Source organism: Halichoeres trimaculatus, unplaced genomic scaffold, assembly GCF_033239565.1.
Source record: "Halichoeres trimaculatus isolate MK-OKI-2021-1 unplaced genomic scaffold, fHalTri1.1 fHalTri1_scaffold_22, whole genome shotgun sequence".
Lineage (NCBI taxonomy): Eukaryota > Metazoa > Chordata > Actinopteri > Labriformes > Labridae > Halichoeres > Halichoeres trimaculatus.
In genome coordinates, this window is record NW_027437200.1 from 17,158,069 (window position 1) to 17,183,876 (window position 25,808).

The window sequence follows — 25,808 nt, forward strand, 5'->3', positions numbered from 1 at the left end:
ATTACATAATTAGAAAGTGGAAGTAAAAGCCTGTAAGAACGCACCCAGGGGCAAGAACGCCCTGGAAGTGAAAGAAAATTATTGTAATACTGGAAGGTCGGAGAGGCTCAGGAGAACATTCACAGCATCTCCCTCCGAATCAGAGAGCAAATCTTTTGAAACACTTGACCTGCTCTGTGACAAAAAATCCCCACAACCTCCATCCTCTTCTACACCACGAGAACTGGCCCCACTTTGATCACAACCAGGGGTGTTGAATCCAGGGACTGTCTTTGATCCCACAGGGAGGTCAGATTTTTGTTCATTTTCACCCCACATTTCATCATCCTCCATCAGGCTAAAGCCATTTAAGAGCGTGTTCGCTGCCTCCAGCTCTGATTCTGACCAACATCTCCCCTCATCACTCAGAAGCAGAGGCTTGAGCGCAGCAGGCTCTTGGTAGTGCAGTTTCAGTAGGTTGGTCACGGTGTCGTCTTCCTCCTGGGTGAGTTGGAGGACGAACAGGCTCTGTTGCAGTGAAGGGTGAGGGCTGCTGATTTGCAAAGTGAGGCCGCCGAGATCAGTGATGGGATGGGGTCTGGATCTGAACGGGTCTGGGCGTGCCGGTGGGGCCTGGCAGGCTGACATACGAGGTTGAGGAGTGTTGAGCTGGAAGCAGTCTAACACCTGATGGGGAGACTGTCATGGTCATTTTTTAAAAAGCTATGTGTGTCCTGTTTTACGCTACTGCTCTGAATTTCCCATCATAGCTTTCATTTTGAATTAAAAGTCTATGATTAATGCAAGAGTAATTTTTGAATATCAAATCAAAATAAACTCCTCCTGAGTCTCAATTTCCTTTTGCCCCCCTGGTCAGGGTCTTAGCTCTGTCTGACAGGACTGAGCCGATCTTATTAAAATGACTTCCCTTGTCTGGGCCTCTCCTTAAACTCTGCAACCCCTGAGGACACACGCAACTCAGCCTCTCCTTGAGTTTAACTATCTTTACACAAATTTGAAGGACATCTTTTAACAAATTATCTATCATGTTTACATCTATAGAGTACGGAAGCGTATTGCATTCACTTGAAGAAAAAAAAAAAACAACTCATGTTTTTCAGAGTAATTTATTCTTGTTTTTTGTGGTAATTAATTTTGTTTTTCTGATTAATATTTTTTTATTGGTTTGTTTTTTGCTATATTTTTTTCTGTTTTTATGAGTATTTTTTTTCCTCCTGTTTTTATGAGTAATTTTTTTCCTGAAGTATCGGGCTACTTTGAAATCCCGCGAGAACCTCCAACCTGCTGTTTTTCGTGGTAATTTTTTCCTCCTGTTTTTAGGAGTAATTTTTTTTCCCGAAGTATTGAGCTACTTAAAAATCCCGTGAGAACCTCCAACCAGCAGACGACTCCTGTGGATGCGTGGTGTCTCCTGTGTCCCGCACGGATCAGAGATCCTGTTTGACACATTTGCCTCATCCTTAACTTTCTACCGGCTTTCCAGTCTAGAAGCAGTGCATTTTTTAATGCCACATCTTCATCTATTCCTTAAGTATTACATTAAACAATAGGCTTATATAAAATATAAGGATAAAGCCGAAAACATAACAAGGGTATTTTACCCTGTGTGTGGCTAATACCTTACTTTTATTGACCCAGTACAGACCGGTAGAAAATTAAGGATAAGGCATATAGCCTATGTGCGGGACACAGGAGCCACCACACATCCACGGGAGTGTCTGCAGGTTGGAGGTTCTCATGGGATTTCGAAGTAGCTCAATACTTCAGGAAAAAAAAAAAATACTCCTTAAAACAGGAGGAAAAAATTACCACAAAAAACAGCAGGTTGGAGGTTCTCGCGGCATTTCGAAGAAGTTCGATACTTCAGGAAAAAAATTACTCCTAAAAACAGGAGGAAAAAATTACCACGAAAAACAGAAAAAAATTATAACAAAAAACAAACCAATAAAAAATATTAATCAGAAAAAATTAATTACCACAAAAAAAATTACTCATAAAAACAGAAAAAATATAAAAAAAAAAACAAACCAATAAAAATTATTAATCAGAAAAACAAAATTAATTACCACAAAAAAAATTTACTCATAAAAACAGAAAAAGTTATCACAAAAAAAACCAATAAAAAAATATTAATCAGAAAAACAAAATTAATTACCACAAAAAACAAACTGAAGAATAAATTACTCTGAAAAACCTGAGTTGTTTTTTTTTTCTTCAAGTGAATCCAATACGCTTCCGTAATAGAGTATGATAAGATTTGTTGAGAATATAATTTGCCAGTAGCTTTTGACGTATGGCTGATTAATGAATTGGGGAACCTATGACAGCCTGCTTCCACTTACCTCCAACTCACTGACTAAGTTGGGGATCCTTCCCCCACATCCCAAAGTGGGATCAGTGTAGAACAACTCAGCCGGGGTGAGGACGGGATAACCTGGAGAAATGACAATGATTAACTCCATCATAGAGGCTGTGAAGGGCTTTTAAATTAAACTAAGGCTGCTGAAACTAACTCACCTGTTTGGTTGTTGCTCTGTTGGTGTTCAAAGCCTGAAATCATGTACAGAGGGTGGACAGAGGGGTGATACAGGGTCCTGTTAGAGATAGGGAGCAAGGTGGACTGTCTGGACACCTGGTTGAGAAGAAACGTCGAGATTAATCTGCTGCACACAAATATCTCCGCCATTTTTTCGTTTAACTCTTGGATAACTATCAACTCACGGCACGGAGTTTTTCTTTGAAGCTCATAATTGAATTCTGGTAGGAAAAAATTAGCTCTGTCGGACTAAATTCTTGAGTTATGAGAAAAACAAACAGTTGGTTCTGATTCCTGTTTGAGCGAGCGGGAAATTAGCGCCCCTTACTGGTCGCCTTGGGAGACCCCGTATGTTCGCCTCTTAGCATTGATTAAACTGACAGTCGATTGTTTTGTGAACGTTAAGCTAGCCCCCGCCGCAAAAATGACTCGTTATCACAAAAAAAATGACATATTTCTGCTTGAAATATGTGGTTTTTCCAGGATAATTTAAGATGAGATAAGAATCAGGTAAAATACATTCAACGTTTTTATTTAGGCTGTGTGTCTTGTACTTCTTGAACTTTGGAGAATAAACAGAACGCCATATTAATGGGCCAATGCGTACTTGCTACCTATTGATTAGCTTAACTGTATTTGTAAACTTAAATGTAAATGTTCTTTACTTATACAACCCTTTACAACAACCCTTTCAGTGAACCAAAGTGCTTTACAATAGTTGGGAGAAAAAAGCAATAAATAACAACTAAAAACAAATAGAAGCAATAACAGCAATAAAAACAATAAAAGCAATGAAAATAATAAACGCAATAAGAGCAATAAAATACAATTAAAAAAAATTAAAAGCAGACTAAAAGTAAAAGTGTCACCACACTACTGAGTATTAAAAGCCATCCTAAATAAATATGTCTTCAGTCTGGATTTGAAAAGGTCAGAAATTAGAAGCATTTCAACAGGGAGTTTATTCTAAAGCCTGGGAGCAGCGACAGAAAAGGCTTGATCACTCCAGTGTTTGTATTTTGACCTGGGCACTTCTAGCAAAAGTTGGTGTGAGGACCTCGGCGCTCTACCAGGTTCTTGAACAGACATATTTGTCTGTAAAAGATAGAAATGCTATTCACTAGTAACGCTACTACTTTGTCGCTGGAACAAGTTATTTTATCAAGTCAAATCCAATAACCCTGCAAAAGAAACAGTTTGGAACAATTTGTTCAGATTTGGAGCAGGAATTTTTCCATTTTCATATTGTATTGATAGACTAAAGCTGTTTAGCTGGATATTTATATCTTTTCCAGAAGTTTCCATTTATATCCTTTGAGAATGAGTGGTCTACAGCATACCCAGAGTTAACACCTTACAACCCTTTAGCAGTGAAAATGCTAAAAAAAAAAAAATCTTGACTGTAGCAAGAAAAGAGAAAGACATGCATAACATTTAAGAAACCACTTTATTAAATTTCCATTTCTTTTAAAATTTTATTCCCATTAAATTTGGGAAACATCAACTTTTTCTTGCGAATTTCTTTCTGCACCTGTAAAGAAAACACAGGAAAAGTAGTTAGTATGACATAGCTTTTTAATGTCGACTTTAAAATGTGATGTTCTCACCTTTTCTTACGACACTTGGAAAATTGTGAGACAGCGAGACTTTGACATAGTGGGCAGGAGGGTGGACAGCTGGTCTGTATGGGACAGGCCGTCTAAAGGGTCTTCTAGTTGCAGGTGTGGTTGGCTCAATGAGAGGGCTGTGCATAACTGGAGCACACAGATCACAGGAATTATTAAAAAAAGGGAAAAAAATACACAAGTTGTAATGTCAAACAGGTTAAGGAGCAACTGTACCTGCAGATGGCTGCTCAGTGTGAATGACGCTGCCAACACCAACTGTGTCAGACTCAAATCTATAGACTGAGAAGAGGCGATGGAGACCAGCCAGAGGATACGTGCACTGGATCAGCACTCTGCAAGAAAAAATGTCAAACTGAAGATTCCAGATATCAGCCCAGGTGTGTATCATTGAAAATAATTTGATACAAACCCTTTGGTAGAAACTGGATTTTTCTTATCAAGGTTCTTCCATCTGTAGAAGATTTCATTCTGATACGTCACATTTTCCTTCTCAAGCTGGAGAAACAAAAAGAAAAGCCAAGTCCAAAAACTGTTTAAAGCCTCATGTTGGGAAGACTTTGATTTACCCACAGTACCTTGACTGTGGATCCACAGCTGTTGAGTGGCAAAGAGAAGAGAGCCCTGGTGCTGTCCGTCTCTTTAGGGCCACAGGATCCGTCAACAAGGTTGGTCCTTGCAGGATTTCCTCCACTTGGCATAGCCATCGTCAAGTCAACCACAGCCGTCATCCTCCCATCAGTTGAACAAACTGCAGACACATGCATTAAAGTATTTAAGTCACCATATGTAATTTCACCATATAAGCACTTTGAATACAGTACAACAGATTTCTTACAGATGAATTCAGAAGGAGAGAAAGGACAAGTTTTGACAGTCGAGCCCTGGACCTCCAGTGTTTCACGATCCTGCACTAGGATCTCAAAAGTGCCAGAGAATCCCTTCAGAGTAATTTCCTATGAAACAAAAGCAATTTAGTTATTGGTATTTAGCGTCAAGGCAGCCCTGGTACTGAAGTAGAGTGTAATGAAATCTCACCTTGTACTCGTAGCCATGAGTGAAGAGTGGCACCTCCAGCTGCAGACTCTGGCTGTCATTGCTCATGATATAGCCATGCTGAGCTGCGAACTCTGGCGTCAGCGGGTCTGTGCCAATGCAGAGCGCCCACATGTAGTCAAAAGGCCGGTGGTCCAGTCTGAAGCTGATCCCAGACTCAGAACAGACAGCATCAAAGACTGGAGGAGCTGTTGAACAAGACCAGAATCAGAATCTCTATTGTCCTGTGGAGGGAAATTAGTTTTGCAGCAATGCACATAAAAGACAAGGTAACAACAACATGGTTAAAAAACATAAGTTATGAAACATACAAATACACAAAAACATTAAAAGTTTAGTTCAGAGCTCATACCAAAATGGAAATTTACTACCAAGTAATTTAAAAGTGAAATGTGCAGATGTGCAAAGGAGCCGTAAAAGTGCAAGAATAAGAGCAACCTAAGGTTTAACTGCCATTAAGTAAATGAATAGCACTGGGGATAAAAGAGACCTGAAGTCTTTTAATCCTCTTCATAGGAGCCCTAAAACGACAGCCTGAAAAGCTCAAACTCGTCCCCAAGTGGATGACTGGGACAATTCAGAATGGCATTAGCCTTTCTGAAGACTTGTCTATTATAAATAGACATTACCCCAGCCTGCTGACAAACTGAGATTTTTCCAGCAGGAAATAGGCTTTAGAAGTAAAAAACGAGAGGCCACAAAAACATTTAAAAAGTTCCAGGAACTAAATGTTGAAAAGCAACTTATGCCTGCAGTTCATGAGACATAACTTACAGACATCAGTGAAAACTGCCTCAATTGATGCCAGGTGGTAAAAAGTCTCGTTTTCAGGCTGCACTGTCAGTGTGTAGTTGATGTCCAGTCTGTATTGAAGAACTGCATCTTCTTTTGAGAACTAGAAAAAAGAAAAAAAAAAAAAAGAGCTCAGAAAAGGTGAAAATAAAATCCAAAGCCCTCATTAAAAAGTCCTCTTACCTGATGTCTGACAACAGGATCATCAAAAGGCACCATCAAAGTGTAGCCATGAGTGTTGTTGTGATGACCTACTCTTTTGATGGTGCTGCTGGTATTTGCAAATGGTAATGTGAATTCTTGCCCATTCAGAGTTACAGCAGTCAGTTCTACATCTTCAGGGACATCTCCGAGGAAGATTGTGAACACTTTATCTTCAAGAACGGTTTGGTTTTCAGTGACAGGAGAGCGTGACAGCAAAGGTGTGGCTAATGTCCTGTGGGACCTTAGCCTGGTCTCGACAAGATCCTCATCCACCAGGATCTGTTCCAGGTACAGGTGGAAGACGTAGAACTCGAAGAGATCTTCAGAAACAAAGCTCTGAAAGACACAAGATATTTCAGTGTTTGGTTTCGCCTGCCAAATGATTTAGAGACGCAAGGCTTGAATCTCCTGACCTTCCTGTATGCGCCATCAGCATTGTAAGGAATGCCGACGTAGACTGTGTTGTTGTGCTTTTCCACAATGTAGCCTTTATCCTCTGCAACTTGTTGCTGTACTAGTTTACCACCAAGTCCGAAACGGAGATGTTGGCTGCGAGTACTGGGGTACAGCTCCTCAGGAGTGGCCCACATCATATAGCCACTGTCTTCATAGGATCCTTCATCTGTTGGAGATACTTGTGTGATGACGTGAATTCAGAATCACAATGAAGAAAGAAAGGGTCTACGGACCTTTTGAACAAGCAGTCACCAGGTCAACCATGAGGACGACCCAGCTTAGTCTGGAGAACAGAGTCGCATGGACGACCTCTACTGGGACACCATTCACCTGAAGAGAGACATGCAATTAAAACCTGCTTTGGATATAATGAAGATAATGTCCCCAAGTTTACCTCAGTGCTGAATGCGTCAGGTTGTCCATACGACGTACGAAAAATAAGTCTTCCATCCGTCACATCAAATACGTAACCCTGCTTGCGAGCTTCGGAGAGATTAAGGGGTGGTAGTTGCTCATTTCCCTTTTGAAACATTACTTGCCAGTCTGAAGTGGTGGCGTTATGAGCCTGCAAAGGGATACAAGACTTTAAAAAAGTACTTTCAAATAGAAACACAAGTAATTTTCCAGATGCAAGTTACACGTTTGATGTTATCCCAGTCTTCTTTCTTTGCTCCTGATGGACAGGGGACTTCACTCCTCACAGACACCTGCAGAGAAACAAAACCAAGTTATCTGAAAAATCCACAGAGAAAAGCTAGTTCAAGATGTGAGCAAGCTTACCTCCATGTAGTTGAGCTCACACGTCACCTCTCTTGGAGACCAGGGCAGCAAAGGAGAACAGGTTTTGTTCAGGGCATGTGTGACCTCTTTGCCATCGTGTGTCACAATCAAGTTGAAGTTGAATGTGAACACTTCGTCATCCTGAAATGAGTAAGAGTTGTATGAGAAGCACACCAAGCTGATTTTCATTGTGCTGTTAAAAAATAAAAATTAAACATACTTTATTGTCAGTGTGACAGCTGAGAAATGAGGCCCTGAGCTTGATAAGGTTCGGTAAAGGGAGAACACTGATGCTGTAACCGCACTCTGCGGCATACTTCTCAGTGATGGGGTTCACGCCATTTTCATCTGGAAGACAAAAATGTCATAAAGGAGATTTCCAAAGAAGTTTCTCAAAGCACAAGTACACCAAATCCTTTCTTGAATAAGTGCAACTTGCCATCGTGAAACACTGACCTACTGCCTCAAAGCGAGGTTCCTCCTCACTGAATGAGAGATCAACAGCTATCATGAGGTAACGATCATGACACTCCATCTGAAGAACTCCTGCATGAACACACACATTAAGAGCAAGATATCTGCAAAAAAATGTGGTTTGAATTTTTTAAAAAATATGCAGTCCAATATTAACGTTACCATCTGGAATGTTGGCACTACGTGTCCTGGACCACACAAAAACCAGCAAAGCCAACCTGTAAGACAAAAACCAGCTACTTCTAAATTATGTTGATAAAAATGAAGCTCAGGTGCCTTCGAGTAACAATGATAAAAACCTACCTAAGGCAAAAGCTAAGCTCCATAGCCACCAATGTGCTGTAAGTGTCTAAAGCTAGCTTAAATGCTAGCAAACTACACTTGCAAACCAACACAAACTAAAACAAACCAATTTGTTGGTTTTTCCTGGTCACACCAGCACTTGCATGTGCTCTCGGCTACACCAGCTTTTATGGACCATTTCTTCCTCCCTGAAACTCAAACCTCATCAGCTGTAACTGATTCAAGCTAGCTTGATTGCTAATGAGCCACACATGTGGCTGTAACATCCAGTGAGGCCAAGATGAGCCAGTCAGGGAGGTGATTTATATAAGCAGGTAGAGCAGGACACACCTCAAGGTACCAGTTCAGTCAGGACCAACAAACAAGTGGGTCTCTTTAGCCTGTGTTGGTAAGCAGGTGTAGTTTGCTAGCATTTAAGCTAGCTTTAGACACTACTAGCACACCACTAGCTATGGATTTCAAGTTTTACTTCAGGTACAATGCTTTGGCTCAATGTAACACTTTATTATCTTGATGCTCAGTTGCATTTCTGAAGATGTAATATTTTATCTTACAGTGCGACTTTGCTAGCATCCATGTGGATAACTTTAAAGTGTGATCAAATCCCCAATGGTAAGACTTGAAATATCTTCTGTAACACATGCAAATTGTGTTGCATTTGTTAAGATATGAGCATTTTTCTTTATGCAGGAGTTCTTCATATGGAGTGTCATGATCGCTTCCTCATGATAGCTGTTGATCTCTCCTTCACTGGGAATGATCTTCGCTTTGAGGCTGTTGGTAAGCATCATAAATACCTAGAAATATCTAATAATCTGAAAGTCTTAACAATTTTTACACTGTTTTCCAGATGAGTCGGGTGTGTTCCCTATCACAACTCAGTACGCAGCAGAGTGTGGATACTGTGTTCGAGTTCTTCCTGTACCTGGACAAGTGCAGCTCCGAGCCTCGTACTTCAGCTGTCATACTGACAACAAAGTAGGCAAAACTTTCAAACAATGAGGTTTAAGTCACCCATCAGTCTGAATGACTACGTCCTGTCAATGTTTTCTGAGATCATGGCATTGGTACCTTTAGGATGACGACATGTTCACGTTCAACTTTAACCTGGTTGCAACACAAGATGGAAAGGAGGTCACTTATGCTTTGAACAAAACTTGTTCTCCATCTCTGCCCTGGTCTCCAAGAGAAGTTACTTGTGAGCTTAACTACATGGAGGTAAACGACTTTTAATTCAATTATTAATAATGATGCTTGAGGATACTTGGTAACATATGTTTCTTGGCAGGTGTCTGTGAGAAGTGACGTGGCTTGTCCGACTGGAACAAAGAGCGATGACTGGGATTCAACCGTCCAAACTGTATGTTCCACTAAAAGTGGGTTTCTGTGCCCAAACCTTTAATCAAAAGGGTATAAGGTACAAAAGCTTTCACATCTTTCCCTAGGCCTACACTTCAGCTACATCAGATTGGCAGGTGATGTTTCAGGGGGAGTATCCAAGACCATTAAACCTCACAGAGGCTCACAAAAAGGGCTATGTGTTTGACCTGACAGATGGAAGACTTGTTTTTCGTACACCGTATGGACAACCTGACTCATTCACCGATGAGGTAAACTTGGAAACATTATCTGGTACATTATATCCGTAGCAGGTTCTGATTTAACGTCTCTTTTCAGATGAATGGTGTCCCAGTAGAGGTCGTCCATGCGACTCTGTTCTCCAGACAAAGCTGGGTCGTCCTCATGGTTGACCTGGTGGCTGCTTGCCCAACGGGTCAGTTCATCAAACTCTCTCATTATAATCATTTCATGGTGATCACAAAGATTGTAATACTGTTGTACCGTCAACAGATGAAGGAGCATATGACGACAGTGGCTACATGATGTGGGCGATCCCTGAGGTGCTGCACCCACTGGTATCTGGTCAACATGAGATGCAAGTCAGCATTGGAGTCAATGGGAAACTTGTGGAGCAGCCAGTTGCAGAGGAGAGAGGCTACATCATGGAGAAGCACGACACCACAATCCAGATCAACATTCCCTACAATGCCGAAGGAGGATACAGGAAGGTCTGACTTCACCTCTATGAAGTCTTGATGGTAAAATCAAGATCAAACTGTGAGAAACTTAAAGCACTTCCTTCACATGTGTTTCAGAGCTATGTGTCAGATGGTCTCTTCGAGTACTATGTCTTTGATCTGTACCTGGAGAAACTCTCTGTGGATGAGGATCATGTGGACACCAGACTTCGTGTTCAGCGGACGCTGGCAACTCCCCTGCTGTCTCGTCCTCTTTACACAGAAAACAGTAAGTTTGATGATTCACAGTCCGACAAGTAGACCAGTTACATAATCTGACTGTTTCAATTCCAGGAACTGTTCAAGAGGAGCTCACCTTCACAGTCTACCTTGGAGATGTCCCTGAGGATGTTGTGTTGGCTTCTGTTCATTTGAACGGCCAAGAATTCACAGTGCCGTTTCCAAACACGAGCAACCACACCATCACGCAAGTTGTTCATCCCAACAACACTCATGGCTACACTTTGAAGGTGCCTTTTGATGACCCTGTTGTCCTCAAACAGGTAAAGACTTGTTTCAGGTGCAGATTTATAAGACTTTGTTTCTATATCCTGCTCAACTGAACCCTGTAAATTTGTTTCCCAGCTCTCAAAAGAAGATGGTTTGATGCAGCACAGGCTCGACATCAACTACACACTGGTTGTGCTTCCTGAAAATGAGCCGTTCTCCCACCTGGAGTCAGTTAATGTACTAACAGACATCTGTAAGTCTACGAGCATATTTGAGGGTTAAGCATTCCTACTAGAAAATAAAGCTACTTCACTCTTGTTTTGTATTTAACAGCTCCTCCAGTCTTCGACATCGTCTGTTCTGAGACTGGGATCACCTTCAGACGGGACCACCGGCCTATTGACCACATGTGGGCGCTTTGTATCGGCACAGACCTGCTGACACCAGAGCTGGCGGCTCAGCACGGCTACATCATGAGCAACAACAGCCAGAGTCTGCAGCTGGAGGTGCCACTCTTCACTCATGGCTACGAGTATAAGGTGAGGAGAGGACAAAACAGTGGAAGCATCAACTCAATGTGTAAAGGTTGTTTTCTGGATCAATGACTGAGCTGCCTGTTTGTTCCAGGATGTTACCTTGAAGGGATTCTCAGGCACTTTTGAGATCCTGATTCAAGATCGTGAGACGTCTGAGGTTCAGGGCTCTGCCGCCAAGACCTGTCCCTTCTCAACTCCTGAATTCATCAGTGAGAACATCTTTGATTTTACTTCTTCAGGATCAGATGTTTCAATCAGACTTGACATGTCCTGGAACCTCTCTGCAGTGTGTTCAACTGATGGGAGGATGACTGTGGTGGCCGATTTGTCTCTGGCCATCCCAAGTGGAGGAAACCCAGCGAGAACTAACCTCATTGACAAATACTGTGGCCCCAAAGAGACGGACGGCACCAGGGCCCTCTTCTCTTTCCCACTTAACAGCTGTGGATCCACTGTCAAGGTACTGCTCCCCACTCCTTGCTAAAATGTGATCATACTGTCTTTGTATTAATTTTCTTTTTCCCCCCTCAGCTTGGTAAGGAGTTTGTGACCTATGAGAACGAGATTTTCTTCAGTAAGAAGCAGCATGCTCTGAAAAGTCCAACAGATTCAAGCAGTGATGTAGAGAGGTGAGTGTTCTCAGCCACAATTATGACTAAAATTCATGGGTTTTGGAGAATTAGAGGCCAAACTGCTCCGTCTTGTCTTGCAGGGTGTCGATGCAGTGCACATATCCTCTGGCTGGACTGCATCGCCTCTTCTCGGTGTACAGGTTTGAGTCAGACACTGAAGGTGTTGGCCGTATCGTGCATTCTTCGCACTCCACTGAAGGTCAGAGGATTACCTGAAACTAACATACCAGAAATGTCACTGTATACTAAAACAGTCATGGTTCCTACTACAGGCCTACAAAGTCCCACCATGGAGCCCTTCACTGTGTCCACGACCACCAGACGCTCCAGAAGACCTGTCTCAGTACGACCTGGTTACTATCCTCCAGCTCAGCACATCAAAGTTTCTGGCTTCCTGAAGAATCTTCCTAAAAAAGGTTGGTATAAAATTGAAACTTATTCAGCTTTGACAGCAAAGTATCTCTAACAAAGTCTTTTCTCTTCACAGGGGTGAGAGGATCACCACAAATCAAAGTGAATGCTGTAATTTGAAAAATCTGTAACTTTTAAGTGGAAATCTAAATAAATGATTGTCTTTAAATATGAATGCCACCTCTTTACTTCCCAAATGTGTATCATTTTGGATTGCATAGCTCTATTTCAGTCCAGGTATAGATCTAACATGGTAAAGTCAATACCAAGACAGTTCTTAGTACAGTTTCTGGCTGCCTTTCTGTGTGGATTAGCATGTTACAGTTCCTTGCGGGTGTTCAATCTTCCTCCCACAGAACAAAACCTGCTTGTTGGGTCATAAGAAAAGCATGGATAGGTAACTCCATAGTAGTTTTGTCAGTGAAGATAAACTGACATATTCCAGGACTGCTCACTGTGTACTTGACATGCAAGAAAATCCGTTTTTCATCTACAAGTTGTCAAAATTTAATGCAATTGCAGATGTACAGTTAGGACAATTAAGGCTCTTGATACTTGAGCCCTTTTCCACCAAGTGGGCCAGTATGGATCAGTACAGTTCACTGCATTTCCACCCTGAACCATGGCCTTCTCAGTAGGCTGCATGTTAGCAGGATGCCAATAGCCCCATCAGCTATGTAACAATGTGACGCCATAGCAGCGCTACACAGTGTACCCCTCCAATGCCACAGACGCAAATTCGCAAAGATGTGCATCAAGATTATATACAAAGTCAATGCAAAGACGCGTTTGCAGATTTGCACTAGCCGGCGTGTTGGACACGTTCGGTGCAGCACCTAATGCATTTGGGGCGTCAAACAGCTCTACGCTCAAGTTGAAAATATTGAACAGTCAGCGCAATCATCCTGAAAGAGAGGAGGATGGAGCAGGTAAAGAGAAGCAGGGCAGGGGCAGAGCCAGGGAAAAGATGGAAGTTCTCTGGGGTCCTCTCTTTCCTCGACCCCTTCATTATCCCCAGGGTGACCTCCGGGAACATGGGTTGGGGGGTCAAGGATTAGGTTGCAGGGAACAGCCAGGCAGGGCCAGTGGAGGTGGATTACCAGGGAAAGGCAGTAGGCCCCTCAGGGATTGAGTGTAGAGGTTTGTTGAGAGATGAATATGCACACAGATAAAGCATCACGAGTTGCCCCTTAGCTTGTCAAAATAGTCCAGCTTCAAGCCTCAGGCGTGATGTGCGTTTAAATTTGCCAATTCGCATCCGGTGTGGCCGTAGCATGACAAATGAATGAAGGGGAAAACACAGCAAACGAAGAGCAATGATGGAAGACATTCAGCCAGTTGAAGACAAAGTCAACCTGAGCTTCAAACATGGCAGGGTTATGTGTTCTTTATTGCCACTGATGCACGGGCAATGGCTTTTCTTTCAACCAATCGATGGACTGCAGTGTTTCTAGCTTCACCTTCTGGGGCTGGATCGTGGTGCCAGCACGCCAACAGAAGGGAACCAAATAGTGGGACAGTAAGGGTTGGTAAATTGACCTGTTCTGCTTTTTGTAAAAGGAAACATCACAAAATGCATGCCAAACTGAGACGTACGGAACTGAACAGTTTGGCAGTGGGGCTTTACTCCACTGATTTTGAGTGGGCTAACATTATGCTACGAAGCTTTTACATTTTACCATTCTTAAAGACACACTAGAGGTCACCTGTACGGTACCTTCAGACTTTGAACAATTTCCCTTTATGCAACCAGGTTAGCCAAAAGGCTGTAGTGCAGAGGTGTCAAACATATGGCTGGCAGACCAAAACTACACATAAGAGGTTTGGGGAAATCCCACCGTTTATGCATTGACACAACAGTTTTTTTTTTTTTAACCTATACACTTAGAATAAAGAGAGATAATGTTTACATGAATGGCTTTAAATCTTGAGAAGTTGTGACAATCAAAGTAAAATATGTTACTGTGCAATTCCAGATACCTGTGACCAACTTTTTGTGCTTTCGTAGATGCACTAACTCAGGTGTCTAAAATTTACAGTCCATTCATCCCAGTCTGAATAATTACTCAACAGGAGTTCTAGACAAAATTCAACTTTATTTAAATGTACATATTTGATCAAAAATAAAGCCCTTTGGTTTGTGATGGTCCGCTGGTTCCTGCATAAAGAATTCGAGAAGTTATAAGGTGAAAACTTTATTTTGTCCAACTTCAATGAGCAACAAACCTTTTTTGGGAAGATTCTTCAGGAAGCCAGAAACTTTGATGTGCTGAGCTGGAGGATAGTAACCAGGTCGTACTGAGACAGGTCTTCTAGTACGTCTGGTGGTCGTGGACACCGTGAAGGGCTTCATGGTGGGACTTTCAGTGGATTGCGAAGAATGCACGATATGGCCAACACCTTCAGCGTCTGACTCAAACCTGTACACTGAGAAGAGGCGATGCAGTCCAGCCAGAGGATATGTGCACTGCATCGACACCCTGCAAGACAAGACGGAGCAGTTTGGCCTTGAATTCCCTGTAGTACCATGAATTTTAGTCGTTGTGGCTGTAAACACTCACCTCTCTACATCACTGCTTGAATCTGCTGGATTTTTCAGAGCATGCTGCTTCTTACTGAAGAAAATCTCATTCTCATAGGTCACAAACTCCTTACCAAGCTGAGGGGGAAAAAGAAAATAAATAAAAAGACATTATGATCACATTTTAGCAAGGAGTGAGCAGCAGTACCTTGACAGTGGATCCACAGCTGTTAAGTGGGAAAGAGAAGAGGGCCCTGGTGCCGTCCGTCTCTTTGGGGCCACAGTATTTGTCAATGAGGTTGGTTCTCGCTGGATTTCCTCCACTTGGGATGGCCAGAGACAAATCAGCCACCACAGTCATCCTCCCATCAGTTGAACACACTGCAGAGGTTTCAGGACATGTCAAGTCTGATCAAAACACCTGATCATGATGAAGTAAAATCAAAGATGTTCTCACTGATGAATTCAGGAGTTGTGAAGGGACAGGTCTTAGCGGCAGAGCCCTGAACCTCAGACGTTTCACGATCTTGAATCAGGATCTCAAAAGTGCCTAAGAATCCCTTCAAGGTAACATCCTGGAACACACAGGCAGCTCAGTCATTGATCCAGAAGACAACTTTTACACACTGAGTTGACGCTTCCACTGTGTTGTCCTCTCCTCACCTTATACTCGTAGCCATGAGTGAAGAGTGGCACCTCCAGCTGCAGACTCTGGCTGTTGTTGCTCATGATGTAGCCGTGCTGAGCTGCCAGCTCTGGTGTCAGCAGGTCTGTGCCGATACAGAGCGCCCACATGTGGTCAATAGGCCGGTGGTCCCGTCTGAAGGTGATCCCAGTCTCAGAACAGACAATGTCGAAGACTGGAGGAGCTGTTGAATACAAAACAAAAGAGTGATGTAGCTTTATTTTCTAGTAGGAATGCTTAACCCTCAAATCTGCTCGTATACTTACAGATGTCTGTTAGTACATTAACTGAGTCCAGGTGGGAGAACGGCTCATTTTCAGGAAGCACAACCAGTGTGTAGTTGATGTCCAGCCTGTGCTGCATCAAACCATCTTCTTTTGAGATCTGGGGAACAAATTTACAGGGTTCAGTTGAGCAGGATATAGAAACAAAGTCTTATAAAGCTGCATCTGAACAAAGTCTTTACCTGTTTGAGGACAACAGGGTCATCAAAAGGCACCTTCAAAGTGTAGCCATGAGTGTTGTTGGGATGAACAACTTGCATGATGGTGTGGTTGCTCGTGTTAGGAAACGGCACTGTGAATTCTTGGCCGTTCAAATGGACAGAAGCCAACACAACATCCTCAGGGACATCTCCAAGGTAGACTGTGAAGGTGAGCTCCTCTTGAACGGTTCCTGGAATTTAAACAGTCAGATTATGTAACTGGTCTACTTGTCGGACTGTGAATCATCAAACTTACTGTTTTCTGTGTAAAGAGGACGAGACAGCAGGGGAGTTGACAGCGTCCGCTGAACACGAAGTCTGGTGTCCACATGATCCTCATCTCCAGAGATCTTCTCCATGTACAGATCAAAGACGTAGTACTCGAAGAGACCACCTGACACGTAGCTCTGAAACACATGTGAAGGAAGTGCTTTAAGTTTCTCACAGTTTGATCTTTATTTTACCATAAAGACTCCATACAAGTGAAGTCAGACCTTCCTGTATCCTCCTTCGGCATTGTAGGGAATGTTGATCTGGATTGTGGTGTCGTGCTTCTCCATGATGTAGCCTCTCTCCTCTGCAACTGGCTGTTCCACAAGTTTCCCATTGACTCCAATGCTGACTTGCATCTTATGTTGACCAGATACCAGTGGGTGCAGCACCTCAGGGGTTGTCCACATCATGTAGCCACTGTCGTCATATGCACCTTCATCTATTGACGGTACAACAGAATTACAATCTTTGTGATTACCATGAAATGATTACAATGAGAGAGTTTGATGAACTGACCCGTTGGGCAAGCAGCCACCATGTCAACCATGAGGACGACCCAGCTTTGTCTGGAGAACAGGGTCGCATGGACGACCTCTACTGGGACACCATTCACCTGAGGAGAGACTCTACTTCAGATTGAGTTTTTACATAGACTTTTCAGGGCTTTAGCGCTTTCAATACCATCCTGTAATTTTCAGCCTATTGTTCACCTCAGTGCTGAAAGAGTCAGGTTGTCCAAACGGTACACGAAACACAAGCCTTCCATCCGTCAGATCAAACACATAGCCCTGCTTGTGAGCTTCAGCAAGGCTCATCGGTATCAACTGCTCGCCATTTCTATGCAGCATCACCTGCCAGTCAGACGTTGCTGAGGTAGAGTCCTAAATGCAAGAAGTTTTAGACAAAGTTGTGGCAACTCAAGTTTGAGCGATATTCCTTGAAATAAAAGTAGTACTGAAATTAACCCCTACAGGACGTAGCGCAGCATTCCAGTCGTCTTTTTTTGTCTCGGATGGACAGGTGACTTCACTCTTCACAGACACCTACACGGAAAACAAGTGGTTACTACACAATTCGTAGATGTTGAAATTTGAAACCCCTCCCCTTGGATTTACCTCCATGTAGTTGAGCTCACAAGTAGCCTCTCTGGGAGCCCAGGGCAGAGAGGGAGAACAGGTCTTGTTCAACGCATAGGTAACCTCCTTTTCATTTTGTGTTGCTACCAGGTTAAAGTTGAATGTGAACACTTTGTCATCCTGACAAACAAAATTTAAGATAAGAAACACGTCAGAATAGAGCAACCTGCATGCGTTCAGCTCTATTTGGAGGATGTGCATACTCTGTTGTCAGTGTGGCAGCTGAAATAAGAAGCACGGAGCTCCATGCGGTCCGGCAAAGGAAGAACTCTAATGCAGTATCCACACTCTGACGCATAGCGAGTCGTGATCGGATGCACGCCTGTCTCATCTGAAAACAATCACATTCCATCCAAAGAATTAAACATTAACATATCAGGCGCTGTTCACAAATAAAATGCATGATTCTTATGGTTCTTAGCTTTACTGGAGCCTTGTGCAACTTACCTACAGCCTCAAAGCGAGGTTCATTCCCAGTGAAGGAGAGATCAACAGCTATCATGAGGAAGCGATCATGACACTCCATATGAAGAACTCCTGCATAGAGAAAAACAAATGTCAAACAAAGGAGAACTAAGGGGGTCTTTGTATGCTGTTAGGCACTACCTTTGACCCTTACCATCAGGAACTGGATCACATTTAGCTGCAGCCCAAATGGACAAGAGGAAGCCCACACTGGAAGACAAAAGTATACAAACACAAGATGCAGGAAACTAGCATCAACATCAAAAGTTAGAAAATAACTCCCATCTTACCTGAGATATAACCTCAAATCCATTGCTACTGATGTGCTGGTAGTGTCTAGAGCCAGCTAAATGCTAGCTAAAAACTACACCTGCTAACCAACACAAGCTAAACTGAACCACCTCCTTGGTCTGTTCTGGCAAAACTGGCACCGACTGAGTGCTGCTGTTTGCTACGCCTGTGTGCTACGCCAGCTTTGATGAGTCGCTTTAACCAGTAGCTAACAGGAGGAGCGTTCAAGCTGTAGAGCCGCAGGTGCAGCTAATTAGCAATCAAGCTAGCTTGAACGGGTCGTCAAAGCGCGCCATTTGGAAAGTTGTAACTGACATTTTTTGGCAGTGGATTTCTACAGTGGATACCAAAAACTGACAGCACATAACACATTTTGAAGCTAACCTTTATTTAGCTCGAAGGGAAAATGTACAGAAAATCGTAATTTAAGAAACCATGAATGAGTAAAAGACAGTTTGGTGGTGGAAATGGAGGATTGGTGCGTCATAATACGGCTCTACTATGGGCTATGGCAGAGATTAACAATTCAATTGCTTACATTAGGGAACATTATGAATCATCATGTAAGTGTTTAATTTCACGTATACAAGAAGTTTCATGGTATTTCTCACTGAGGCTTTATACACATGTAGCTAAACATTTCTTTAAAAATACTTTCGTCCATACAAAGCAGGCTAGTGTTTTTCAGATAAATGAGTCCCATCCATGACGTGTGATAACCGTAAACTTTGATTCCTGGGGTCTACATAAAACCATGAAAACAAATTTTTCAAAAATCTTCTTTACTTTGACTGGAATTTTCAGAAAACAAAGTTTTTAGTGATTTAAAACTTCAGTTTTGGGTGAATGACAAGCGTAAACATCTAAAAATATATGTGTTTTTCCACAAATGGACTCAGTACCTCAACCCCCTCAAACCTCAGGGGGAGGGAGAGCTTTTGTCGACTGATTCAGTTTGGTCATAGCTATAGACTGTATTAAGAGTGGACAGCATGGTTCCACCATTTATCATTGTACGGTTTTGAACCCAAAATACCCCCGTCACAGGCGCCACCATTGTAGCAGTTTGGAGCCAGAGTCTGCGCATTAGAGACGATGAGGGAGTCTGGGAGAATCTGAGTGGAGCTGGGTGACAAAAATAATATATATATATATATTTTTCTTTCGAGAGTCTAATCACTTCTTGACTCTACCTCCCGACACATTTTACTATCCCAGAAAAAAACACATATGAACAGCATCTATCAATCATCATTAAATGTTACATAAAGCCTTGTTTTCAACCTTGTATAACTAACGAAAACAAAACTTTTCAGAAAAAAGAGGACTTGAATGCAAGACAGCCAAATGATATCTTCAAATCACCACAACAATCGGACGAGAGAAACATTTCTAGAGGGGTGTACTAATTTTTCAAAGTTTGACCACAGCCCATCTGGAATGACTGGAAAATCAGATTTTTTTGACCTATACTGCAGCCAGTCTATGGTCATAGCCAGGGTTGTTTATCAGGGTTTACAGTTAAAACCTGTTGTATATGTAAATGATAAGGTGTTTCAGTCTGACCAGCTGAGATGGGCTTTCTCTATTTCACATTTTCTAACATATTACCAACGGTCTTGTTATTTAAGTAAAATATTTTTATAATGCCAAAAATATGTTTGTATTATGTACTTGTGGTAGACAAGTATACTTCATATTCATAAATTGTTCACAGATAAATCACAATAAGTCATGAAATACACCAGCCAACATTTATTTATTCAATATACAAGCAAAGTCTGGAGAAAAATTGAGTTTGCAGCATCAGGGGAAGTTTCAGGGAGACAAATGTTTGAGAGATCCAGGCTGAAACTGGGAAGAAAAGAGACTTCAAAACGACATCTGAATTAGGAGTTTGCCCTCCTTTCAGTTTGATCATTTTCACATACAAAGGAGGGAATCTTAAGCATTGGTTTAGAAGGACTTATTAAAATCACAAGTTAGACACACCTGTGGTTCAGGCCTCACTGGATATGGGGAGGTAATGAAATCCACAGTGCGACTTTCATTCACTGGATAGCGACACTGCACAGTCAGCCTGCAACACAAAGATTCAACTTCGTTATTGTGTTGGAGGGCAGACTGAGCGTCATTGTTTCTCACCTGTATGAAGAATCTCTGTGTATGAGTGGATCCTCCAACGGCAGAAGATCTTGAGCGTAGCTGATCTGATTTTCATAGACGAGGAAATTCCCCTCCGTCTGGGGAAATGAGAGGAAGTCAGAGAACAGGTGAAGACACTCGAGTAATTTCAAACAACAAAAGCTTCTCACAGTCACAGTTGTCCCACAGGAGTCCAGGATGAAGCTGAACAGGGCTCTGGAGCTGTCTGTTTCCTTAGGAACACAGCTGGAGTCTGACAAGGCGGTCTGGTTGGGGTGAATGGGCGGGATTGTGTGGGTGGTGTCAACTATTGCTACCATCCTCCCTTCTGGCAAACATACTGACAAAGAAGCACTGTGAGTGTTAGAGCTATGTTAAATTATCTCAAAAAAATGTTTTCTGGCTTCAGTTTGTAGTTTTTGATGCGTACAGAGCATCTCTCGAACAGGGAAGGTGCATCTATGGATGAGGTGATCCTCTGATTTCAGAGACTCTGCATCAACAACTGAGACTTCTACTTCAGCCACAAGACCCTGCAAAGTCAGCTCCTGGGTGGGAATAAAAAATGGAAAAATTAACATATCCTGTAAGTTTATAAGGGTTCAGTATAAACTACAGATGCCAAAATATTCCCTCACATATGATTTAATAATAATGACTTGTTACCAGAAACTTCATCACAGGGCTGTTCAAAGGGATCTCCACTGACAAGTAGTCCTCCTCTGCATCCATCACGCACCCTCCCATCTCCACCAAGTCCCAGTCCAGCTTCCTGGCACCGAGATAGAGCTCCCACTGCAGCTCAGGCTGGGCCCCGTGGTGCAGCAGCACCAGGAGGCTGCTCTCTGTGCACTTTCCTTCAAGTTTAGGAGAAGCTGGAGCTGCAAGGAGATAGGGAGGGTACATTAGTGAGGCTTGTGAACTTAAAGTGATACTCCGGGATGGAACAAGTTGGGTCCTACCACAAGGTTTAGGGCAGAAATTACCCCTACAGCAGTGTTTTTGTGCAGCAGAAGCCCAGGGCGCACGCACCAAACACCCCCTCCCTGCTCCTCTGCTGGTTTCCTCTGCACTCAGACGGGGCCATATTTTACTTGACCAAAAACACAAATAAACGGACTCCCACCGAAAAAATCTGATATCGGTCTGCATTCACGCTGCAAGCAAGACATTCATTTAACAAACAGGAGCCAATCAGGCACCTGGTTGTCAGCACTGGGGGTATCACAGTCTCAAAACAAGAGCTTCTGCATCTTAAGAAAAGGTTTGGCAAATTTTTTATGGACACAAAACAAATATCAAATTTTGACTTGTCGCACCACATGCCAGTTTTCAACTCCATCAGGATGGAATCCAATCTAAGTGTGATTCAAGGACTCAAAATGCTCACCTTCATGCTCAACACTTTGCTCTGCGGCGGCCTGGTGGTAAAAAACGTCTCCACTTGGCAGGATGATGAAGGTGAACACAAATGAGAAGCCGTACGTCATAACGCCCCCTCCTATATGCTGACATCAGAGAGGATCTTTACTTTGGAAGTTTTTCTGCAGCTAAACACAACAACACTGTCAAATTCATCTCACCTCTGGGATGATTTTTGGGTGTGACAGCCAGAAATACAGCTGGTAGGAGTGGCTCCCATTGGGGTGTGGGAGTTTGGACACGCTGATGTCCGTGTTGTTTAAAGTTATGCTGCGGTGAACCCAGGTTAAAAGGTCGCCCCCGCCGTCGACTGTCACCTTCTGGAGGGAAACGTCAGCTGCAAAGACGCCTAAAGTGATGGAAAATAATCCATCAGATGAGACCGTTTCTGTGTGGAGAGAAAAAAAAAGATGAGAGAATATCTTGTCCACTTTAACTTACAAATGCCCTCAAAATAAGCCTTACTTTGAGTGAAAAGGGGGATTTGTGGGATTAGAGGGGTCTTGAGAAGCCTGAAGGAGGAGTGCCGTGTTAGAGGCCAGCGCTCGTCCTCCCACTGACTCAAAACGTACAGATCCACTGACATAGACTGGCTGTACTGTCCTCTGAAAACGCCACTCTGAAGGAATCACCACAGACACATCATGCAGCCCCTTAGATTTGCTCGATGGTAGATAACAGTGAGTATGATGCTTTCATACCTTGATGTGTCGTCCGTGGGTTCCCAACGGGATCCCTAGCTCCGCTCTCCCATCCTGCAGACCCAACTTAAATCCCCTCTCTTTAAAGTCAGATTCCCTCAGACCCTGGCTGTTCACCTCCATCCTCACACCTCGGTCCCTGAACTGACCGTGGACTAACACAGACAGGTTATAAGGGAGCGTCCACAGCAGGTTGGACCCATTAACTGTAGCTTCGTCTAGGGAAGAGAGACAGGGAGAGGTGAAATCACTTTTACTGGTGCCAAACAAATAATAGGCTGCACAAGTGAACCATACTCACTGTGAGGACAGGCAACAGTGACATCAACAGCCTGGAAGTTGCTCTGGACTCGGTGCAAGATTGTTGCTCTGACAACTTCTAAATGTGCTCCCTTCTCCTGGGAGCAGCAGAAAAAGAAACACCCAGCACATACAGCGGCTCCTGATCATCGTAAACAAAACTTTCTTTGAGTACCTGGAGAAAGTATGAGAAGGCAGAGGAGTAGGGAGAGCGCAGAATGACACGTGAGCCATGCACTGAGACATGGTACCCCAGAGCAGCAGCTTCGGTCAGGGACAAGACTCTGGCTTCCTCTTGGGGTTGGTTTGCTTTGTGAAATCTCACCGCCAGGTTTGCGTTGACAGCTCCCTGCGAGGATACAGATGAGGGTTATCCGTTTTTACGACCTGAATAACTTTGAGATGGCTAGTGTATCATGAATGGGTGATTGTTCAAGTAAGAACCCTGACAGGGCGAGCAGGTGGTCTAAACTGGATGCTGCCCCTTGGTCTTGACCCATTCACCACACATTATCCTGCTAACTAGCCTGCTACTAGCTAGCAGCAGCTACACTTTAAGGTGAAGTTGAAACATTTCCCTGCCTAATTTATTACCAATAACATAAAACGATGGCATTGGGATGTTTTTGCTACCCAAGAGGTTGACTAAAATCAGATAAAAAAATATCTGTTCCTCACCTGCTTCTTATTTCTGGATGGTAAATGATGCAGGATAGTATCCTGTACTGAAACCTAAAGGGGAAAAAACATTTGTTATTCAAATCACCAACCATTGCATGTGTTCAGAGAAGTGCAAGTCCTGCCATGTCTTCAAAAACAAACATTTTACAAAAAGGTGATACTATACTGCTTAATTTGTCAGGATTTTTAAGGTTAGAAATAGTTATGTCTTCATTTTCCACAAATAGCACAGACTTTAACATCTCTTAACCATCTTTTACCCTCGTCTGAATCTTGACATTTGTATTTTCAGTTAGAAAAGCAGGAAAAACTAGAATTTAACTCACCTCCATGTAGTTTTCCTCACACACAATCTCTCTAGGACTCCACCGACCCTGAAGGGGACAAGAAAGCTGGAAAGGATATGCTACAACCTTCCCATCAGCCTGCAGGTTTACAAACCATAAATGCAGCCAATACTCTGCGCCTGTCTGCAGAAGAGGGAAAAGGAAGTGTCATATTGTTATAAACAAAACACATGAAAGCATAAGAACTAAAAAAAAAAAAAAAGCACACCTTGCTTTGGACATGACAGGCCAGGAAAGAGGCCCGAAACACCAGGTCTCCAGCATCATTGAGTAAGACAGTGTAACCACAGAGTGAGGCTTCCTGATGTGACAGGAAGTGGAGTCCGTACTGGTCTGAAGGATGGCAGAAGAAGGTAAGGAGGAGTAATACCTACAGCAGATACTTTTACTGAAAGAAACATACCTTCTATGTCAAAACGAGTCTTTGACCCGAGGATGCTGGACTTGACAGTAAGCAAAAAATGTCGTTCAAGACATCTGGTCTGAAATGCTCCTGAAAATATTAAGAATGGCTTTAATTTACACACAAACTCAAGTACATTTTGTATAGAGTGTATTCAATTTAAACTAAAGTCACATAAGTCATGTGTTTTACAATAGCCTTTTTTTAACACTTAAACAAAAAATTAAACAGTCTTATTCGACGTAAAGATTCTTTTCATGGCACAATAATTTTATCAGAATGTGCTAATTAATCCATGTGTATGGTCACAAAAAACTTGGTTTAGGGCCAAATTATATCAGTGATCTCCTAACTCAGTATGACCCATCAAGACCACTAAGGTCATCTGGAACAGGTCTACTTTCTGTCACCAGTCTGAACCAAACATGGAGAAGCAGTGTTTAGTTTTTATGATCCAAATATCTTAAACAAACTCACAGGAAAAATAAAAAAATAAAAAAACCCTGCTAAAACTATCAGTTCCTTAAATCCAAAATGAAGACACCTTATTTAAAAAAAAAAAAAAAAAGTATTTCTTCAACAAATTGTTTCAATTTATATTTTGTTCTAGCAAAGGTCATTTTCACAATAAGAAGCTTTATTTCCATCAGGTGTACAACTATACTTCTACTGCTTTACAGAACTCTGCAGGTGACACATTGAACATCTTATTAGCAAGGCAACATTGGTATTTTCTGTTTGACAGAACCTCTCACTGCACCTCGTTTAATCCTCCCAAAACGTGACTATGGTAGAAATGTGGACCTTTGGTACCACACAGTGTTTGGTCTTACCTGTCGACGTCGAGCTGCCACCAACAACAGGTAAAATAAGGAGAAACGTCACCCTAAAACAAAAACGTCTGTCAGGTCTTGGCACAGAAGTTCACTAAATTTAATGTAAAAACTCACTTACAAAAAGTAGGGTAAAGTATCTTTGGTCTTCAAGCGCAAAGACCACTTTTTTGATGTTAAAGCTGTCGAAAAAGTCGCCATCTTGATTGAACTCACCTGTTAGCTTATTAGCAAGAAGGTTTGGCAGATGACGCAGTTAGACTCTTAAACTGGGAATTAAACTGAACTTTTGGGTTACTTTTAAAACACAGGTGAATTTAAAGGATTTATTTTTAAGGTTGATCAGCTTCTGATGCCGTAAATATGACGATCTCATAGTGACACCCAGTGGGCAAAGTGTAGGCCTTCATTTAGCATTTTGAAAGAGCTAATGTACTGCAGGGGGCGATTAGCTGATGTTGGGCGCATCCAGCTGTCAGATACACAAAAGTACACTAATAATAATAATAATAATAATAATAATAATAATAATAATAATAATAATATATGTATACTTTTACATGCTCACAGCAATATGTGGGATAGAGTCTTGTAAATTGGGCCATTTCTACTTATGCTGTCCGTTAGACAAGGTAAGTGATACTAACAAAAAAGTCGACCTTTGTTTAAGGATGTTTCCTGTCAGTGGAAATTCTAAGAATGAATCCCTGACCAAATGAAAATTTGGCTTCTCAAAACAAAACAAAAAACAAAAAAAGGTCTTGTTGCTCACCCTGCCTCACTTTACT

General features: G+C 42.4%; 3 protein-coding genes across 3 annotated transcripts; 1 reads left to right on the forward strand and 2 right to left on the reverse strand.

Moving 5' to 3' along the window:
- Nucleotides 1-78: 78 nt before the first annotated feature.
- On the reverse strand, nucleotides 79-2,855 carry LOC141784511 (uncharacterized). The gene is made up of 4 exons (XM_074662349.1): nucleotides 2,722-2,855; nucleotides 2,518-2,632; nucleotides 2,343-2,434; nucleotides 79-666 (listed from the first exon to the last, which is right to left on the reverse strand). The coding sequence occupies exons 1-4, from the start codon at nucleotides 2,746-2,748 to the stop codon at nucleotides 79-81; spliced, it is 822 nt and encodes a 273-aa protein (XP_074518450.1). The 5' UTR covers nucleotides 2,749-2,855.
- A 1,109-nt stretch (nucleotides 2,856-3,964) lies between these two features.
- On the reverse strand, nucleotides 3,965-25,230 carry LOC141784512 (uncharacterized). The gene is made up of 54 exons (XM_074662351.1): nucleotides 25,142-25,230; nucleotides 25,021-25,073; nucleotides 24,188-24,277; nucleotides 23,993-24,117; nucleotides 23,764-23,907; nucleotides 23,435-23,488; nucleotides 22,932-23,105; nucleotides 22,758-22,854; nucleotides 22,457-22,674; nucleotides 22,221-22,374; nucleotides 21,917-22,104; nucleotides 21,724-21,841; nucleotides 21,000-21,214; nucleotides 20,764-20,881; nucleotides 20,504-20,673; nucleotides 20,334-20,431; nucleotides 20,181-20,268; nucleotides 18,188-18,243; nucleotides 18,052-18,107; nucleotides 17,880-17,969; nucleotides 17,636-17,763; nucleotides 17,412-17,552; nucleotides 17,268-17,339; nucleotides 17,007-17,177; nucleotides 16,813-16,909; nucleotides 16,518-16,735; nucleotides 16,280-16,430; nucleotides 16,006-16,214; nucleotides 15,806-15,923; nucleotides 15,518-15,723; nucleotides 15,312-15,429; nucleotides 15,063-15,235; nucleotides 14,895-14,992; nucleotides 14,560-14,813; nucleotides 11,189-11,280; nucleotides 10,431-10,517; nucleotides 8,227-8,321; nucleotides 8,086-8,141; nucleotides 7,906-7,995; nucleotides 7,670-7,797; nucleotides 7,450-7,590; nucleotides 7,308-7,376; nucleotides 7,064-7,234; nucleotides 6,903-6,999; nucleotides 6,627-6,835; nucleotides 6,193-6,549; nucleotides 5,992-6,112; nucleotides 5,200-5,405; nucleotides 5,000-5,117; nucleotides 4,740-4,912; nucleotides 4,574-4,659; nucleotides 4,378-4,496; nucleotides 4,144-4,290; nucleotides 3,965-4,067 (listed from the first exon to the last, which is right to left on the reverse strand). Exons 1-54 carry the CDS (start codon nucleotides 25,219-25,221, stop codon nucleotides 4,021-4,023), a joined length of 7,149 nt encoding a protein of 2,382 aa, XP_074518452.1. The 5' UTR covers nucleotides 25,222-25,230; the 3' UTR covers nucleotides 3,965-4,020.
- Nucleotides 8,514-12,501, forward strand: LOC141811183 (uncharacterized). Its single transcript, XM_074699134.1, has 19 exons — nucleotides 8,514-8,700; nucleotides 8,783-8,838; nucleotides 8,917-9,006; nucleotides 9,077-9,204; nucleotides 9,304-9,444; nucleotides 9,515-9,586; nucleotides 9,672-9,836; nucleotides 9,904-10,000; nucleotides 10,078-10,295; nucleotides 10,383-10,533; nucleotides 10,599-10,807; nucleotides 10,890-11,007; nucleotides 11,088-11,293; nucleotides 11,382-11,499; nucleotides 11,578-11,750; nucleotides 11,822-11,919; nucleotides 12,003-12,121; nucleotides 12,195-12,338; nucleotides 12,410-12,501. The coding sequence occupies exons 1-19, from the start codon at nucleotides 8,678-8,680 to the stop codon at nucleotides 12,451-12,453; spliced, it is 2,370 nt and encodes a 789-aa protein (XP_074555235.1). The 5' UTR covers nucleotides 8,514-8,677; the 3' UTR covers nucleotides 12,454-12,501.
- Nucleotides 25,231-25,808: the final 578 nt, after the last annotated feature.